Below are 19,766 nucleotides of genomic sequence, written 5' to 3'. Positions count from 1 at the left end.
ATCGATATATTTTAATCATTTAAAAACTAAAGTAATTAGCTGAAATTTTATAATGTTTTCAGCATTGCATTATTCCCAGATAAGAGAACTATTAATTTCCTATTATAACGATAATACGAGTTTCATAAAGTTACACATGAATCTGAAGGTCCATTCAATCCTAAAATAGAAGGAATTGAAGTTCAAAGGTAACTAACATAATGCATTTGTTCTTTGTTTAGTTTATTATAAATAGCAAAATGTAATTTATGATCCGTTTTAGATCAGTGAGCTAAATAGACTTATATTGATGCCGGTTTGATAAAATAAATAAATTGTGATTGTTACACTTATTTAATTAAATAATATTGTGTATGTGTACTTTTATTAAAAAGTATTATAAATGAAAATCGATTTTAACCGAAAGAAATTTTTATTAGGCAATCGATCGAGAGAAAGTGTGCATGTCATCATTTAAGAGAAAATATTTAAATTTTAAGCTGCGCTTAAATATGAGCAATTTATTGAATTTCTGAAAATTCAAAAAGGCAGAGACAGTGTCGCACACTATATAATTCAGTTTTAAAAAAATTAGTTTAAAACTTAACCATAAATGATCATTTTCATAAACAAATACAGCAAAATTAAATTGTTCGTTTTGGTTTACATTTTTATGTTTTGCGATAATATTGCGTTATTAAATATTAATGATATTCTATAATAATTACGTATACCAAATCAATATTTAAATGTTTATTATTGCCATTATGTAATATTACGTAAATTACAATTATATAAATTATTTTTATATATGTTATGAATATGCTTGTTTTGTTAATCAAATTAAACAAAATGACCAGTATTTTAAAAACCTGATATTATTTTTAATTAGATGATTGATAATTATTGATACAATTTCCAACTTATACGTAAATGAGTAATTGTTTTATTTTTGAAAATTGGGAAAAATAATGAATACAATATTTTGAAAGCAATATAACAAAAGTATCAAAAATTGGGCGTGGGAGAAAAACAAATAAATAGTTAAAGTAGTGTCCAATTTTATTAAATATTTATACATGGTAGTATTACGTAAACATTTTGGGAGATTAAAATTTTTTTAATTTCAGCATTACTAAAAATAGTTTGATATAAAGCTATATAAGGATGGTTAATTATTGATCTTTCAGATACTGAAAATACTTTGTATAAAATACTATGTACCTTTATTTCTATCACCTGACTAAAAAAAATGTTTTTTGTAATTAACTTTTGCATTGCAAATTTATTAATGTTACTAATTATACTTGATGATTAAGATTCAAATTAACAAAAAAAGGACAATTAACTTTATCACTTCAAATATTTATTATCCCATTGGAATGTTTGTGTATCATGTCGTAACGTTTGTTTTTCGATACAATTAGATTGAAATCATTATAATTATTATGATCGTGATAATACAGATATAAATATTCAACATTAAATCAGGATTACTTATAATTTATTTTATTGTCTAAACATAAGTACTTTCGCAGAACAATACAACCTGTAAAATAATAATACTGTTGTCAATAATACAAAATTTGATATTTAAAAACAATTGTTAGTTACGTATAGTACTCAAATATGATATACTTGTTAATCTTACTGCTTCCTTTTTCTTTTCTACCTTTCAGTGAGGCATTAACACATTATAACAAAGAAAGGTTAAACTGCGGAAATTACTGTTATCTAGTAATAATCGCAATATTAGTTGTATTTGCAATATTATTATATGCATGTTGTTATGTTCTCCTAAAACAATTTTTTATAAAACGTAAAGTAATCATCAATCAGTGATTATAGTATGAAAATTATGCATGGCTCAAATTAACTAAACTCATTTGATCATGCTTGAAATATATTTTGTAAGAATACATGAATTTTTATCAGTTAGCAACTATAACGAATTATAAATTATGAAAATAACAATTAAGCCCACATTTATTAATTAGTACAGTAGTCCGAAAAATGAATAATTTAAATTTAATATATTAAGGTCAAAAAAATATTCATCTTTCTACAATAAAATGTTTTTATTATAAATGTTATGAATCTATAAATCAATCGCATTAATTGCTAATTCGGTTAAGATCAGCAGTGTCCTACTATGTAAAATTGGGGAAATTGGTGCAAATAATAAAAATAATTATCATATGATCTAATAATCCAATTTTGATGAACTTTTTTTTGTTCTGTAAGTCTGGATTACCTTTATAAAATAAAAATAATTTCATTGAAATTGGACCATTAGGTTGTGAGATAATCACAAAAACATATTTTACTGACAACGATCAGATTCCATTAATAACAAAGCAGACAATTATCTGATTATCCAATTTCGATAAACTGATTTTTTTTCAGTATCCAATTTCGATTTAAACTTTTTTTTGTTATTTGGATCTCAATAATCTCTACATAATAAAAAAATTTTGTCAAAATTGGGCCTCTAGATCGTGAGATAATTGCGAAAACATATTTTGCCAGACGATTTTTAGATTCAGTGATATAGCAAAATATATCTTTGTGATTATCTTCCGATCTAGCAGTCCAATATTGACAAACTTTTTTTTATTGTGAAGAAGAGGTTAAGACCTAAAAGACAAAAAAAAATTATTGAAATTGGATCACTGAATTAGGAATCAATTCTTTTTTTATGATTTACTAAAATTTAGTCATAATAATAATATGAAATACTTTTTCACGATTTTCTTATAATTTAGTATTTCAATTTCAATAAATTTTTTATTTTATTGAGGAAATCAAGATCTATAGAACAAAAAAAAGTTCATTGAAATTGGATCATTGGATCAAGAGATAATTATTTTCTTTTTTTACCCCGATTTTACATAGTAAGACACTGCCGATCTTAACCGAATTAGCAATTAATTGTGTCATATTGTTATTATTATAGGCTATATGCGAATTAAAAAATACAAAACTTAGTAAATCAAGAAATAATTTTTTTGATGATGTTATTGATTTGACCTACTCTTTATTGTCCTTAATCAGATTAAATATGACATCTTGCACCAAATAATAGAACTGTTTTAAAGACTTATCATACTTACACGCTCATCCAGAACTATAAAAAAAAAGCATTAAGTTCACGCTTTTGAAAATATACTTATAATAAATTATAACTAAATTAACTTTCGTATATGCATATTTATTTTGAAAATATTTTTTTTACGTTATAACTTTGAATTGTAAAGTGTTCTTATAATATATGTGGTTTTCGTCACATTCATTTATGTATTTTTTGTTTACAAAAATAAATTTTATTGTTTTGTGCGTTTTCAAAGACAACAGTCGTAAAAAATTACAATAGGTAATACAAAATTATGTTATCAATATGTTTACTTTTAAAATTAGTCGCTATTGATATTTGATAATTTAACAAATTATAATATGAACAATCATTTCAAATTAATAATTCATTGGACAATTGAATGTGTTGCATGATTGCAGCATGAAAACAGTATTATAAATATATTAAGTATTGTATCATTAAATTGTATTTATTAAGTGTTACTTACTTACTTTATATAAAAATGAAATATTAATAAATACAAAACTGTACAATGTTAATTCAATTGTATGCTATTATTAATTTTATAAAAAAACAAAACTTTAAGTGATGTTTGCAAAGTCGCAAAGTAATAGATGAAAATTTTATATTGTGTATTTTCATAATTTTGTATTAGTTTAAAATTAATAAATTTATTGCTCTGACTTGCCTACAAAGTTGATAGTATTATAATGAATTTATTATCTATAAGTCTTTTATATAAAAAAAATGTTTTAAAACATTTCTTATATTATTATTGATAAAAAATATAATGAACCATTTTTTTATGTGTTTTAATATAACTAGATTTATACTATAGTCTAATAATTTAGAAAATTAATAATTAATATTATAAAAATTGAATCCTTATTGACTGATATGTCAAATTGAAGTTTTAATGGCAGTGTTCAATAACTTTCATTTAAAAAATCTTTAAAAGCATGTTAAGCTTTCATGAAAGTGACGTTTTGTTCTATATAAAAATTTGCGTTCATTACAACAAGTGATACTAATTTAAATTAAGTTATAATAATAATAATAATTACCTTTTTTGATAGAAAAAGAATAGCTTTAATTATGTATTAATGCTATATTATAATATACAATTCAACAAACGCTGACAAAATTATTATAAATTTTGATTTTTTTACATTAAATATCTATTTGAAGCATCACATAATAACTAATATTCAAGCATTAACGATTATAAAATTAAAGCAAAGATAATGCAGTATTTTGATTTATCTGTTTAGATATCAATAATCATTATCTTCTAATACGGCCATCATTATTGTATCGATTAAATAATAAAATTGAGTCATAATAACGAATATTTAATTGATAACAATTATATAATTAAAAAAACAATAATCTAGTATTTTGATTTATCTTTGAATGGCAAATCTATAAATATTATCTTTTATTACGGTTATCATCATTGTATCGATTAAATATTCAGTCGATAACAATTATAAAATCGAAGAAAGATAGTGCAGTATTTCAATTAATCTCTGTGTGAAAATCAAAGAATATTATCTTCTATAAACCATTATCGTATCAATTTGCATAATAACGAATATTCAATCGATAACAATTACAAAATTGAAGCAAAAATAGTGCAGTGTTCGATTGATCTTTGTGTAGAAATCAATAAATATTATCTTCAGTTTCGGTCATCATTATTGTATTGATTTAATATTCAATCAATAACGATTATAAAATTGAGGCAACAATAATTTCAATCTATAACAATTATAAAATTGAAGCAAAGATAGTGCAGTATTTCGATTTATCTTTGTGTGGAAATTAATAAATATTATCTTCAGTTTCGGTCATTATTATTATATTAGACTTAATATTAAATCAATAACAATTATAAAATTGAGGCAACAATAATTTCAATCTATAACAATTATAAAATTGAAGCAAAGATAGTGCAGTATTTCGATTTATTTTTGTGTGAAAATCAATAAATATTATCTTCAGTTTCGGTCATAATTATTATATTAGACTTAATATTAAATCAATAACGATTATAAAATTGAGGCTAAAGCTCCGAACGGGTCGGTTTGGTCCGGATTATAGACGGTTTGGATTAGAGCCGAAATCCGTAAGAACCGAACCGAAAAACCGGCGGTTCGGTTCAGTTTAATCCGATTTTTATAAAAATGCGAAAAATCGAATAGCCGGCCATCTAGTGATCATATAAAGTCGAGCCATATATCATTGGATTCGTCGCGACGAGACGCGTCGAATGGTGGTAAGATCATGTCTCTAGCATCGATAGAACACACGTTAACCCACGCTAAATGATTTATCAATGATTGGAATTAGCAAGCTATCTATCGGTGCTGGAGACATGATCTTAGCACCATTCGACGTGTCTCGTCGAGACGAATCCAATGAATATAAATTCGTTCGTGTACGACCACTGGATGGCGAATAATATCAAGTTTCGCATTTTTTTAAAATTTTCGAGCAATAAAAATTAAAAATTCCGATACATGAATTTATTCGTCGTCCAATGGTCGTATAAATATGAATTAGGACTCATTGGATTCGTCTCGATGAGACGAGTCGAATGGTGGTGAGATCATGTCACTAGCATTAATAGATCGTAAGTTAATTCACGCTAAATAATTTATAAAAAATTGGCATTAGCAAGCTATCTATCAATGCTAGAGATGTGATCTTACCACCATTCGACTCGTCTCATCGAGACGAATCCAATGAGTCCTAATTCATATTTATACGACCATTGGACGACGAATAAATTCATGTATCGGAATTTTTAATTTTTAACGCTCGAAAATTTTAAAAAAATGTGAAACTTGATATTATTCGCCATCCAGTGATCCTACACGAACGAATTTATATTCATTGGATTCGTCTCACTGAGACGCGTCGAATGGTGCTAAGATCATGTCTCTAGCACCGATAGATAGCTTGCTAATTCCAATTATTGATAAATCATTTAGCGTGGGTTAACGTGTGCTCTATCGATGCTAGAGACATGATCTTACCACCATTCGCCGCGTCTCGTCGAGAGGAATCCAATGATATATGGCTCGACTTTGTACGATCACTAGATGGCCGGCTATTCGATTTTCGCATTTTTATAAAAAATCAGATTAAACCGAACCGAACCGCCGGTTTTTCGGTTCTAATACCTGAACCAAACCGAACCGAATTTTGAGCCGGTTTCGGATCAGTTCCCCGGTTTAGCCCGAACCGTTCGGAGCTTTAATTGAGGCAACGATAATTTAAAAAATTAAATTGCATAATAACAAATATTCAATCAATAACAATTATAAAATTGAAGCAAAGATAGTGCAGTATTTCAATTTATTTTTGTGTGAAAATCAATAAATATTTTTTTCTATTACATTTATTATCAATGTACGAGTTGACAGATATTCTATTGAACATATTTTTTGATAAATCTAATAATAAAAATTTACTTAAATATTTTTAATTTGTATCAAATCATAATAATACATTTATACTATTATCGTATTATAATTACAAACTCAAAACAATTAAAATTAATAAACAATACATAATATATAATAAATTAATATCCCGACATATTGAATTAAGTTTAAATTTGATATATGTTATTAAATTCATATTGTATTAAGACTTAACTTAATAATTATTGTTTTTGTGCATTGAGCATTTTTTTTATACTAATGAAACACTAAGTTATTTATTTGTATTGTATTGTATTTTTTTTTTTTGTATTGTTAAAGAACAATATTTGTCAATTGTCTCATGATCACCATGGAATACGTCACAACGGAAATAATTGAAAATTCTTAAGGCATTATAAAAATGGGTTATAAAACGAATAATAAAACCTTGATAAATTTTTGATTCATTTTATTGAATTTTTCCATAATGTGTCAGTGTGTTCCATTTATACGTTTATTCAACAATATTGCGAATAGCATGTACAATTATCGTCGCACATAATTGCATTTCCATACAAAAAATTACGGCAACAATGTATGACGCCTCAATAACGAATACTTTTCCAAATAAATTCTGCTGAAAATACACATGTACTATAATAACAACAAGTATTTTTTGATATTTATGATAATCTAATAAGCAAAACGATTTATTATTGCAATAGTCTTAAACATAAAGTAATAAGAAAAATACAACTCAAATATATTTTTAGTTCAAACTAAAATTTTAATTTATCTAATCAATCGTGCTCTTTTGTAACTATAATAAATTTCATATATATCACTTTGCTCATATGGGCGGATTTGATTCACGGGATAAAATTGCTTTATTGCCTTATTAGTCCTTTTGCGTAATACTAAACTGATCAGCAAACACAAGATTTCACATCAGGTGAGTTGTAGATCAATTGAAAAAAAAATTTTTTTTGAACTTGCCAACGTTAAAAAAAAAATATTTTTAAAAAAAACCGTGTTTTAACCCATCCGACATAGTTACAACCTATCCGACTTAAGGTATGTCAGTCTGTGAGTTGTATGAATATTTAGTGCTGGAGTTTTTTTTTATTCTTTTGGCTAGTTTTCTATTTCTTTTTTTTTTTCTTTTTACCTTTTAGATCTAAGAAGTTTTTTAAATAATATTGTTCTAAATTCTCCCTTTTTGCTTATATAGGTTCATTTGAGAAGACTTATTGTAAAGATATTTTGAAAGTGAATTTTTGAAAAGAGTTTGGGTGGTTATCTTTATATTTCACTATTTTTTTGTCACAAGTGTTGAGCGTTCAAAATGTTTTATGTTTCTTATTATACTTAAATTTAAAGTATTAATATAAATACTGTAATAGATTAAATTTATAATTTAAAAATCAATTTTTTAGTTTTAACTTGAGACTCGTATACTAATTGTGTACTTTTTAAAATTAGAAATTAAATTAAAAAGAAGCGAAAGTAAAAAAACATTTTATTGGAGTGGCTTAGCGTTATCATATGATGTTACACTGATCTACATATCATAAATCTGGCCAAAATTATGTTAATTCCGGCCAAAATTAAAATCGTATCAAAATTGATTTTTTTTAATCACACATCTTTATGGATATCGTGCAATGCATCCTTAACTTTGCTGTGCTTACATAATGCAAAAATTCAGCATATTTAGGTGATGAAACAAATCCGCCGATATGTAGTAAAGTGATATACTAATACTTTAATACTAAAACTAATTCAATATATAAGCATCATTGCAAATTACATTAGCATATTCGTCAGAATTAATGATATGTAATTTTTTATTATTTAATTTTAATTCAATTAAATTATTTAATGCAAAGTATTTTAATCCTTCTTTTTTGAATGAAATTATTTCATGTATGTTTAAATCTATAATATCCGAATTATCACATAATGCATCATACCCATAAGGTCTAAAAAGAATTAATGTATTTTTAACGCTGTATAATAAATATAATAGTGATGGGTTAATGAATCTTAAATAAAAATTCTCATTATAAGAATAAAACAGATCACTTTTCTTTAAATAGTTTATTACTAATTGGCTATAGAAAGTAAAGTATTTATTTGTATATAAAAATTCTTCGCTATAAATTGATTCTAATTTATATTCTATAAAAAAATTTTCTAAGTATAATGATAAAATGTACATTTGAACTAAACTAAATTCACTTATTTTTTCTTTATTCATAATTTTAATGGTTAAATTGATAATTTCAATTTCTATATAATTTTTTTGGTCAATCATTGATTTAATATTGAATGTTGTAGTATTATTAGTTAAATTTTTAAGATGTAACATAGAATTTTCAAATTCAGTACAACATTCATCCCACCAAGTTGGGTCATTTTTAGAAACAAATGATAATTTATTATTATATGCCGGTAATCGCATTAAAGGTTTATATGGAATATAATCTTCAATTTGATTATTTTGATTAAGATTTATGCAAAACAAAACATTGTTTATAATTATTACTCTATCATAAATATTAATTTTCATTGTGTTATCTGCTATTAAAATTTTAATCAAATTTAGTAATAAATGATCGTAAGTGTTAGAGATAGTATTAATCTGCTCGCAATATACGTTTGTATTTTCATATTTGCTATTTCTTTCAATTTGAAGATTATCAAATAAATTAGTTAATTCTTCGGCCATTGAATTTTGTTATCAATTGACAAGAAGTCAAATTTATATAAAAAATTGTATTGTAAAAAATGATAATACTATTGTGTAAAAAAATTAGAATTGTTGCAATAAATAACTGTTTCATTCAATATAAAAAGATTTTTATCATCATCATTTAAACAATCAAAGCCAACGTTATTTTGATATTGTGATGTAATTGTATTGAAGTTGTTATTGAATTGAGTTTGTTGAAGATTATTTAATTCTGATCGAAAATCAATAACATTTTTTTGTATGATCTCTTTTTCTTTTTCTTCCATTATAAATACATGATTGTAATCTATAAATTCTTTAAATGTTGAATATTGTGAAGCTAATTTTGCATCACTTTCATTCAAATTATTGTATTAATGTAAAATTTCACTTGATTTTTTAATTAATTCATTATAAATGTTTTCGTCAAGTGCATTACGAATAGTTTTTATATGAGAACGCATTTCATTTTTTTTAATGTCATCAATTATCTGGCTTTCTGTATTAAACGCTTCTAAATTAAAGGTTTTATTTTTGGTTTTATTTCCACGTGTTCTATTTTTTTTATAAGGAGCGGTTGTTTTATTTATCCGTTTATTACTAACCAGTTTCTTTCTCATCGATCAATTTTCTTTGAACCAATGCTTGATTTTCTTTTTAAATCTTGTATATCTTCATTTAATTTATCCATTATTTTATTTTTCTCGTCCTCGTCCATGCTTATATCGTCGTCGTCTGATATTGCATTAAATTCGCTTCTGTAGTTATTCTCATTATTAATATTTATTTCTTCGAATATTATGTTACTATAAGTATTAAAAGCATAACGATCAATTAATTCCTCTAAGCCTTCTTTTAATTTATCGTTATGTATTTTCATAGTTTGACTGCATTCAATTACTGTTCTGCAAATTATATTTCCATATTCTGCATTTTTTGCGATTAGATCTTTTCCTAAATCAATTTCTTTTAAATCATTAAAAGAATTATTAATTTCGTTTAAATTTTTTGGATTAATTGATTTTAGTAGTTTGTCTGCCAGATCTGGAGAAACTGAAGCTATCAATGATACATATCCAAACATTCTAACAAAATAAAATAAGTAATATGAAAACTTTAAATGACCCTTGAGTTTTTTAATTAATTCTTCCTTTGTTAGTTTACTATCAGCAGATTCATTATCCATTTTAATTATTTCTAAAGCAGAATTAATTGTAGTACTAGTTTTACTTTCTTCCATTATACTATTGGTGCATTTAGAAACTGCTTTATTTAGCTCGTTCAAAAAATTTGATTTTTGTTGTTTTGCTTTTTTATTTTTTTTTATTGATTTACTTAAATCATTTTGGTAGTATCCATACATCATGATTCCCAATAAAAAATATCTAACTAATTTATTCCATCCATTAATATATTCATTTTGCCAGGTAAGGTCTTCTAATAAGCTTTGTATTTGACCTGTATATTCTATTCTATTCATATTTTTTTCTTTGTACTTAAAGGTATAAGTGTTCAATTTCATCCATTCTAAGTGTTGATTAACCGAATCTTCTGTCAAGTGATTTGCTACGGCTAATAATCGAGCTAACTCAGGAAGATTCGTTATATCGTAACCAATAATTTAAGCAAAGTTATCTTTGGGTTTGACTTTATTCTCCTTAGATGAGTTGCCGATAATATAATTATAGCTTTTAGTTTTACCATTAAATTTAATTTTATAATTAATTTCATGTTTATTATTTAAAAATCCTTCATTAATTAATGCGTGATGTGAAATGGCTAATAAAGAAGGAATTAATATGTGATATATTGTATCCTTTCTATATTCCGTTATTAATTCTTTTATTTTGATATAATATTCATTAAATATTGGGTTTTTTATTATTTCTTTAATTTCCAATATATTATCTTTTGGAATATCGGCAACTGTAAACTGATTTTCCTGGGGAGATTTCGGAAGGGTTGCCATTTTATTTGATAACATTGTAAATTTATGTGACCTATATATACATAAATATATTTTAATGCCAGTATTGAAAAAATAAATAAAACTTTTCAGTATTATTGTAATTAAATAAATAATCGTATTTAATTTTATTTTATTATGTATTGAAGTTTAATTTTTGTCACTTGATTAATTGTTTAATCGTATTTAATAAGTATTACTAACTAATTTTAAATTTTATCTTTTTTTCAAAAAAAAAAACTAATTTCTTTCATTTCATTGAATTATTTTATCGTATTATTATTAAATTACTAGAATTTAAATCATTATCGTATTTATAATAAATTTTACACCGTAATGTGTAGTTGTTGCTAAATTGTATTTTAGTAATTTATACTAAAATTATGTTATATTTCTATTATATTTTCAAAGTATTTCAATTTCTTTCATTTCATTGAATTATTGTGTTGTATTATAATTAATTAATATGTATTATATATACTAAAATGTAAATCGATAATTGTCTCTACTTAAATTATACTTAATAATGTATTCTTATTACAAATTATTTGTTTAATTGTATTATAATAAGTATTACGATTAATGTTATTATGATCAAAAAAAATTAATTATTTTTTTTGTTTTTATTAAATTATTAGTCGTATTATTAATTTATTGATATGTATTTGTATATATGTATTTATATTTACAAAAAAATTTCATTATATATAACGAAGATTCAATTTTTTGTAAATTATGTCTTTATTTAATTTATATAATACAAAGGATATTTTTTATATTCAAAATGACTATATACCTGTTCTTATTAATAAATCGTTATTCAAAAATTCTGAAAAAGCCATTAAAAGAATAAATAACATAAATGTACCACTTTATGTTTTGTATGATTTTGAATTACTTACAAAAAAACCACCTAATTCATTTATTTTATTTAAAAGTGAAATATTTAAACTTGTAAAATTAAAATATCCCAACACTACATCTCGTGAATTGTCGAAAATAATAGGAAATATGTGGAATAACACGACAAAAGAAAACAAATTGCCATATATTGAAAAATCAATAAAAATTAAAAAAGAACATGAAGAGTTATATCCGCTTCAAAAATATAAAAAAGTTATGAGAAACCTTAAAAATCGCGAATACAGAAAAAAAAAGAAATTACTAATAAATCGCAAATATTAAAAATAAAAAATTTTTTAATCCAAGAATTTGGAATTATATAATTATTTATATTTTTAATTTATAGTATTGTTATTTTTTAATATAACAAGAGGTCATTTTCATGAGGGAGCTTGACATAATTTTGAAAGATCTTTAAGTGGAAGTTATTGTAAAAAAAAATGACCAGTGATGGGAGACGAAAAGGAGTGATTGAAAGATGAAGAAGAATGATGGGAGACGAAAAGGAATGATAGGAGACAAAAAGAGTGATGGAAAGATGAAGAGGAGTGATGAGAGATGAAAAGGAATGATGGGAGACGAAAAAGAGTAATGGAAAAATGAAGAGGAATGATGGGAGGCAAAAAGAGTGATGGAAAGATGAAGAGGAGTGATGGGAGGCAAAAAGAAGTGTTGGGAGATGAAAAGGAGTGATGGGAGACGAAAAAGAGTGATGGGAGACGAAAGGAGTGATGGACCTAATAAAAAACATTTTTGCGATGTTTTTTGCATTTTTTTATAAAATTATTATTAAAGAAACAGTTTCACAATGTTTTTTATTAAAACAATTAAAAAATGTTGCGAAACTGTTTTTTTTATTAATAAAAAATGGTTTTGCAACATTTTTTTTGTTAAAATAATTAAAAAATGTTTCAAAATATTTTTTTATTAATCACTTATTACATGTTAACACAACATTATTAAAAAATAAAATTTTTTTTTTTTGTTATAATGAATTGTGAATTTGCGATTGAAATGTTTTTTTTTAAATTCAGTAAATAAAAATGATCAACAAAATTAAATTCTACCAAAAAACCTACAATTTGATGGTTAAACTTAATATGACATAAAAGTACCACAGGAAGCTCTAAATCACAAAATTGTGGTTTAAGAGTTCTGTCCATGTCCTGTCCTGTCCTGTCCTGTCCTGTCTTGTCTTGTCCTGTCCTGTCTAGTACTATTAATAAGTACTATAATACTTCCGGAAAAAAAATTGTGCAAATCATGCCCATATTTTGATAATAACAAACTAACATTGGCCAATCAAATTGCTAATACCAAAAATAGGATCAACAAATTTTCATACCAAATCTAATCTGATCAGCAAATTGAATTCCAAATTTATTTTTGTTTTTTCATTTAAACATTATAATGGTGTTAATAATAATTTAATCATCAGGGGAATTTGAAAAAACTGCTCCTGTCATTTACCAAAATTTTTAAGAAAAGTGTTTATAAAAAACTGGCATATTTTAGCTCTTTGTACCCAGGCTTTGTTGAAATTACTTTTGATATGAACAATATGGCGACGCCAACGCCCCTCTCTCACAACGTACTTGTTCAGAAATGGCCAAAAACTTGGTCCAAGATAAAAATGACGGTGGCCCTGTAGTTTCTTCAAAAAAAAAAGGAACCTGACAATATTGTTACTCCTCTGCAAACTAATATAAATGAACCGCTAGAACCTAAAGAGGCTTCTAGCAGACGTGAACTTTGTAAAAAGAAATAATAAGTTAGTTTTAATACCAATAATCAAGTTTTACAAAATACGTCGTCACCAGTATTCTTGGTCTCTTCGTCCAAAAAAGTCAGTACAAACACAGCGGGCCAATCAACAGACCAAAATCTAGACGTAAATAATGATGTATCTAACAAACAAACATCTAGTTCTGCTATTGGTTAAACATCTGTCGATCATAACAATATTACATCAAATGACCAAATTGTAAACAATCAGCAAGTTATCTTACCCGATATAGAAATGATTATAGATGAGCAAGATGACGACACTAATCAATTTCATAAATTAGAAAATAATAAAATCATTGCCATACTTAAAGTGCCGATCAACAGCTCTGATAATATTGATGAATATAAAAAGTTTATGAAGATTGTACAAAATAGTATTCTCGAAGATTCTATGCTTAAACAAGAAGATATTATCGAGGGGTGAGGGGGGCCAACTTAAGGTTACACAATAATATTCCTAATCAACAAAACTGTCCTACATATAAAATTCATATACATTATTATAAAAATGCATTGATCCGCCTACAATAAACCCCTGCAATTAAAAAAATTAGCTAAGCCAACATGCCATCCTTTAAAACGTGATACCTATCAGATCCTCCTCAGCATATACAAGTACTTTAAATTGCAGACGCGCTTCTCTGAGAAAAAATAAACTCCATCGGCGATTTTAATTCAGTAATTATGGTAAAAAAAGTACAAATTAAGCCTTTTTACCAATATATTTATTGATTTATTCTTTTTTTATATTTTTAGAAACGTGTATTAAGTGAAGTTAATATTTCTCAAGTATCAAAAAAACTAAGCATCTCGAAGCCCTTCAAGATTTGTACCGTCTTCAGCCAAAATTTAACGGAAAGCCAGTTTATTTTTTTTACAGAAAAAAGCAATATAGAGAGGGGCTCTTGATTTATGACAAACAAGACAAGATTTTTTATGTTTTTGATAAAAAAACAGGCGAAAAATTTGGTACTTTTGGTTCTTGGATAAAATTTCTTAAAGTTAGAAAAATATTTAGTGGTGAACGATCGGCACTTGCTACAATTTTTTTTGAACCAAACTCTTCTGGTTCCAATTTAGCTTCGTTGTTAAGAACAGAGCAAAGTTCATATTGGAAAAATTGTGATTCGATCAATATTGCAGAAGTTACATCATTAATAAAGACAGAGTTTTTTGGTGTAGGGATAAGAGACATTATTAATGGGATTGGCGTTACATTTTTTGGAAAAGAACAGAAAATAGAAAAGTATTTAATTATTAAATGGCAAAAAAACTTAATCTCTTATGAGTTATACGTCTTGAAAAAAAGTGTCAAAGAAATAAATGGAATAGAAACAGGAATTACAAGTGAAAGAACCATTTCGGAGATAAGTAGGATAATTCATTATATATCTATGACGAAAATATGCACAGGACAAAAGACTGAAGGTATTTAATTATTATTAATTTAATTTTAATTTACATATTAATTTAAAAAAGATTTTTATATTTTAGGATTCGAAAAAGTGGTTCAACTTCGCGGAATTCATCTTGTGAGGAATCAAAAAAATTCTAATAATATTCACGAACCATTTGCTATCCTGGAGAACCAAAATCAACCTCAAGAAGCCTATAGGAGAATAGACTGTCATTTGTTAGTAACTGAAACAAATGTGTGCAAAAATTGTCAAAAATTGAAGGATACGCTAATAAAAATCAAAAATCGAAATTTTATGGATACTTTACATTTCAAGTCTGCTCATGCTTCTCAAGAAGTTCTGTCTAAAAAAATTCAAATTCAAAGAAAGGTAATTATTATGATAAAATATGTTAATTTAAAAAAATAAGAAACTAATATTAATTTGTTTATTTTAAAGAAAATTACAAGTCAGGAACAAAAAATACGTAATTTACAACTTCAGCTTCAACAAAAGGTAGAAGAGGAGGAAGAAGTAGTATCAGAAGAGCTAGGTCAAATAGCCAAAAAAGTAGCTCGTGATGTTAGAGAAAAGAAAGTTGATCTTTCTTCCTTTAATCCGATGTTTCAAGAACTAATTAGAATCCAAAGTGGAAAAGTAAATGGAGTGAGATATCATCCAATGTAAGTGTAAAAAAATACAATTAATTAAATTATATAATAATAAATTACTTTAATTTCTTTAGGTTTTTGCGATGGGCTATTTCTGTGTATAGTCGGGCAGGCAATACTGCTTATGAAGCGATGAAAGGTATTATGCGATTACCTTCAGTATCTACAATAAAAAATTATATAAATGAAAGCCAACAATGCTCAGGATGGCAGATTAAAACTGCATACCATATACTAGAAAAGATGGCTGTAGAAAATATTGGTAACCATGGTCGAATTGGATTTTTTTCTCACGACTCTTTTAAAATTCAAAAAGGTTAGTTTTGCTACCAAATTGTATATTTAAAAAGAATTTATTTACTTGTTTAATATTTAATAGGTTTACTTTGGAGTCAGCGGGATAATCGTTATGTTGGATACTTGGATTTTGAAAATGAGAAAGAAGAATTACAATCATTTATAATACAATGTGAAAAAGAGCTGCAAGGGGAAAACACAAGCAACTTACCTAATTTGAAAGATAATAACCGAGATTTAGCAACACAAGTGCATCAAATTATTTGGCATTCAGCTACTTATAACTTTGCATACCCTATAGCATATTATGGAATTAATACTCTTGATGCACACGAAATTAATAAAATACTTTTTCAACTTGCGGCAAATCTTGAATGTATTGGCATTCATACTTATGGATCTGTTTGTGATGGTGCTGGAGAAAATAGGAATCACATCAAAAGTTTTGACTGGTGGGCTTTTTCATGGTCTTTAGGGGATATTGTTGAAGTTGATATTGGAAAAAATAATTATGAACGTGCTAAAATTATAGCAACAAGTCTTGATCGTAGCAAATTTACAGTACAATTATTAGATTCATCCATTTCTAGTGAACTTCAAGTTAATCGCAGCTCATTAAGGCAACTAATGCCTATTAAACAGAATTGGAATATTAATGATTTGTGTGAATTTAAAAGTCCTAAAGATAATAAATGGCATACAGCTATTATTACAAATGTTGACCTTGAAGCACAAATGTTTAACGTTACAATTTCTTCTAATAAAGAAGGATGGAAAGTAGCAGTTGTATCTCAAGATATGAATGTTCGACCTCTTTATGATGCTCAAATACATTGGACAAATTATAAAACAATAAATCCAATTACTGGTATACCATGGTTTTTTATTAGTGATCCCACACACGTTTTCAAAAAACTTTGAAATAATCTTTCAAAAAGTCACATTGGAGAAGGTCAAGGTCGAAATATTAGAGAAATTATGATAGATGGAAAAGAAGTCAGTTGGCGTCATATCCAAGGTGTTTATGAGTATACTGCTCAAAATTCAACAGCAAGAATTAGCCGACTTACCAAACGTCATATTTGGCTTACTTCATGGAGCAAGATGCGAGTTGATCTTGCTGAACATACTCTATCCAAGGATGTTGAAAATGCAATGAATTTAATTGATGAACTTAAAGAAATATCAACAGGAACAAGGGTAATTAAATAAAATAAACATTACTAGTATCTTAATTAATATTAACCTTTATTTAAATATAGGAATTTGTACATTATTCATGTCTATACCGGCAAATATTTCATAGTAAAAAGCCCTTAGAAGGTCTTGCAGATTCTCGTCTCCAAACCTTAAAAAAAATTTATGATTGGTTTGTAATTAGAGATCATCAAAAAATCAGTGCAATAAATTGGATTTCATCACAGTGCCAGTTTGATTTACTTTTATCTATCCAAGGTTTTTTGGGAATGACAAAAGAGATTTTCACCTTGCATCCAAATTCAACTATTGAACCACGCCGAGTATCACAAGATATGTTAGAAGGACTATTTGGAACAATTCGACAGCTTGGAGGTGATTCATCAACACAGATATTAAAAGGATACGGACATGCATTAAATAAATTTCAGGTCACTGCAAGAATGACTTCTGAATTACAAAGTGTTAACTACGGAAAAGCAAATCAAACTGGAATGGAATTTGATTATCTTACTAGATAGTAAGTTGTTTTTAAATTAATATTTGTATTTAAATGAAAATAATTTAATTTTTTTTTTTTTTGTTAAATTAAGCGATTATAGAATTAAAATGTCAAAGAATAATAGTATGCATTCTACTTTATTAAGTAGTACTACACAATTATCCAATATGCCACCTTTTGTACAAAAAATTTTTAAAGCTCTTCTTTTAGATGATCTGTTTATGGGAAGAATTGAAATTCAGACATTATCTTTCAGTGAAGATATTAATCAATTAAATCAAAAGGTCTCATTTTTCCAAAAAGAGCGCCAGCAGTTCTTTAATTCATGTCTCTATAATAATAGAATTTTTTCTTTATTAGAAAAATGGAACGATAATATTAAAAATATTGTTTTAAAATTAATTCCTAAAAAAAAGGGAAAACTTTGGTCACCTACATGGATTACTCAACTGGAAGTTAGTTTGAATAATTATTTGTGTTCCGGCATTTGGTTTTTGGAATTTCAAGAGGTTATTATACAAAATCATTCTACTACAACAACACAAAGATTAGTTGCTTATTTTCTTGTTCGCAAAGTAATAGACGAGACATTTAAAGGTAATAATCACGAAAATGGAAATATAGAAGAACGTGCAGATTCCACATTAACTCCTAGGGATATCATTACCTTAAATCAAGCGGAATCATTAAAATTTTCATATATTATTGGCTGGGTACTATTTAAATTACTTAAAAGAGACCATTTAATGAATTCCCATCCAAAGTTTTCAATTATGCGCACTTTACTTGAAGCTCTCCGTACAGAAAAGGTTGAATATGTGACAGAAACAAAATCACAGACCACCAACATTATACCTGGACCTGAATTCATTCGTTTTATGTATTATTTAAAATCTTTAGTAATCGAAATGTTTAAAAAAAGTAATGAATTAGGACCAAACATTTTACGCTATGTGACGAATAGTCTCCTTTCTAATTCACCTCTGAACCAAATGTTTGTAACAATTTTGAAATCATCAATGGATAATAATGTCGAATTGGAAAATGATGAACTTGGGTTTATTTATGAACGATGTATCTCAATCTACATGAGAAGTCGTCAAAAAACGTGCAGAGAAGTTAACAATTATATTCCAGAAAAAGGTACTGCAAGTTTAAGAGAAAACTTGAAAACAATGCGTTCAAGTTATTCTACAACAGAAAATAAAAAACCTTCTCTCATGAAGAAGGGTAATTTACCTTCTAATCCTATTCACGCTTTGGAACAACTTAGGCTATGGGTGCAGCTTAAAGAAGCAAAAGATTCATTCACCAAGATGTTTTTAGTATCAGAATTATTGTGGTTAATATGGGCATTCGGAATTTCAACGCCATATAAAAAAAAACAAAAATTGGTACCTATAATTATTTCCAATTTAAAAAACTGGACATCTTTTACTGATGAAGCACTTAAAAAAAAACTATTTCTATAGAATAGTGAAAATGTAAACAATATATCGAATAAATATAATAAAAAAAATTATTACAACTAAAAAAATTTGTTTGTTTTATTAATTTTCTAACCGAGAAAAAAAAATTAATTACACAAAAACCCTTAATTAACCATATTTGAACTAACCAGAAAGCCAATAATGCACCAAAGATTATGAAACTTTGGTATTAAACAGTTCTCAAGTGTGCTAATCTATACTCAAACATCGGCTTTTAGAAACGTTGTATATTACAAGTTGTAGGCTTGGAATATTTTTTTGATATTATAATTATATAACAAAAAAAAAATCGGTATAAAATTCAGGGGTGGACAGTT

At 26.1% G+C, this 19,766-nt stretch overlaps 3 protein-coding genes across 3 annotated transcripts; 1 reads left to right on the top strand and 2 right to left on the bottom strand.

The window, feature by feature from the left end:
* Positions 1–8,281: 8,281 nt before the first annotated feature.
* OCT59_025776 (uncharacterized protein) lies at positions 8,282–9,235 on the bottom strand (the record flags this gene model as incomplete). The annotated part of the gene is made up of 1 exon (XM_066140942.1): positions 8,282–9,235. One exon carries the CDS (start codon positions 9,233–9,235, stop codon positions 8,282–8,284), a length of 954 nt encoding a protein of 317 aa, XP_065992295.1.
* Positions 9,236–9,854: 619 nt separating this feature from the next.
* OCT59_025775 (uncharacterized protein) lies at positions 9,855–11,207 on the bottom strand (the record flags this gene model as incomplete). The annotated part of the gene is made up of 2 exons (XM_025328071.2): positions 9,855–10,822; positions 10,940–11,207. 2 exons carry the CDS (start codon positions 11,205–11,207, stop codon positions 9,855–9,857), a joined length of 1,236 nt encoding a protein of 411 aa, XP_025168312.2.
* Positions 11,208–14,127: 2,920 nt separating this feature from the next.
* Positions 14,128–19,431, top strand: OCT59_025774 (uncharacterized protein; the record flags this gene model as incomplete). The annotated part of the gene is made up of 9 exons (XM_066140930.1): positions 14,128–14,315; positions 14,776–15,323; positions 15,390–15,682; positions 15,752–15,975; positions 16,038–16,279; positions 16,343–17,138; positions 17,199–17,460; positions 17,523–17,977; positions 18,051–19,431. The coding sequence occupies 9 exons, from the start codon at positions 14,128–14,130 to the stop codon at positions 19,429–19,431; spliced, it is 4,389 nt and encodes a 1,462-aa protein (XP_065992294.1).
* Between the last annotated feature and the right edge of the window lie 335 nt (positions 19,432–19,766).

The sequence above is a fragment of the Rhizophagus irregularis genome, chromosome 5 (assembly GCF_026210795.1).
Source record: "Rhizophagus irregularis chromosome 5, complete sequence".
In the NCBI taxonomy this organism is placed as follows: domain Eukaryota; kingdom Fungi; phylum Glomeromycota; class Glomeromycetes; order Glomerales; family Glomeraceae; genus Rhizophagus; species Rhizophagus irregularis.
This window is presented reverse-complemented; position numbering and strand designations above follow the sequence as displayed.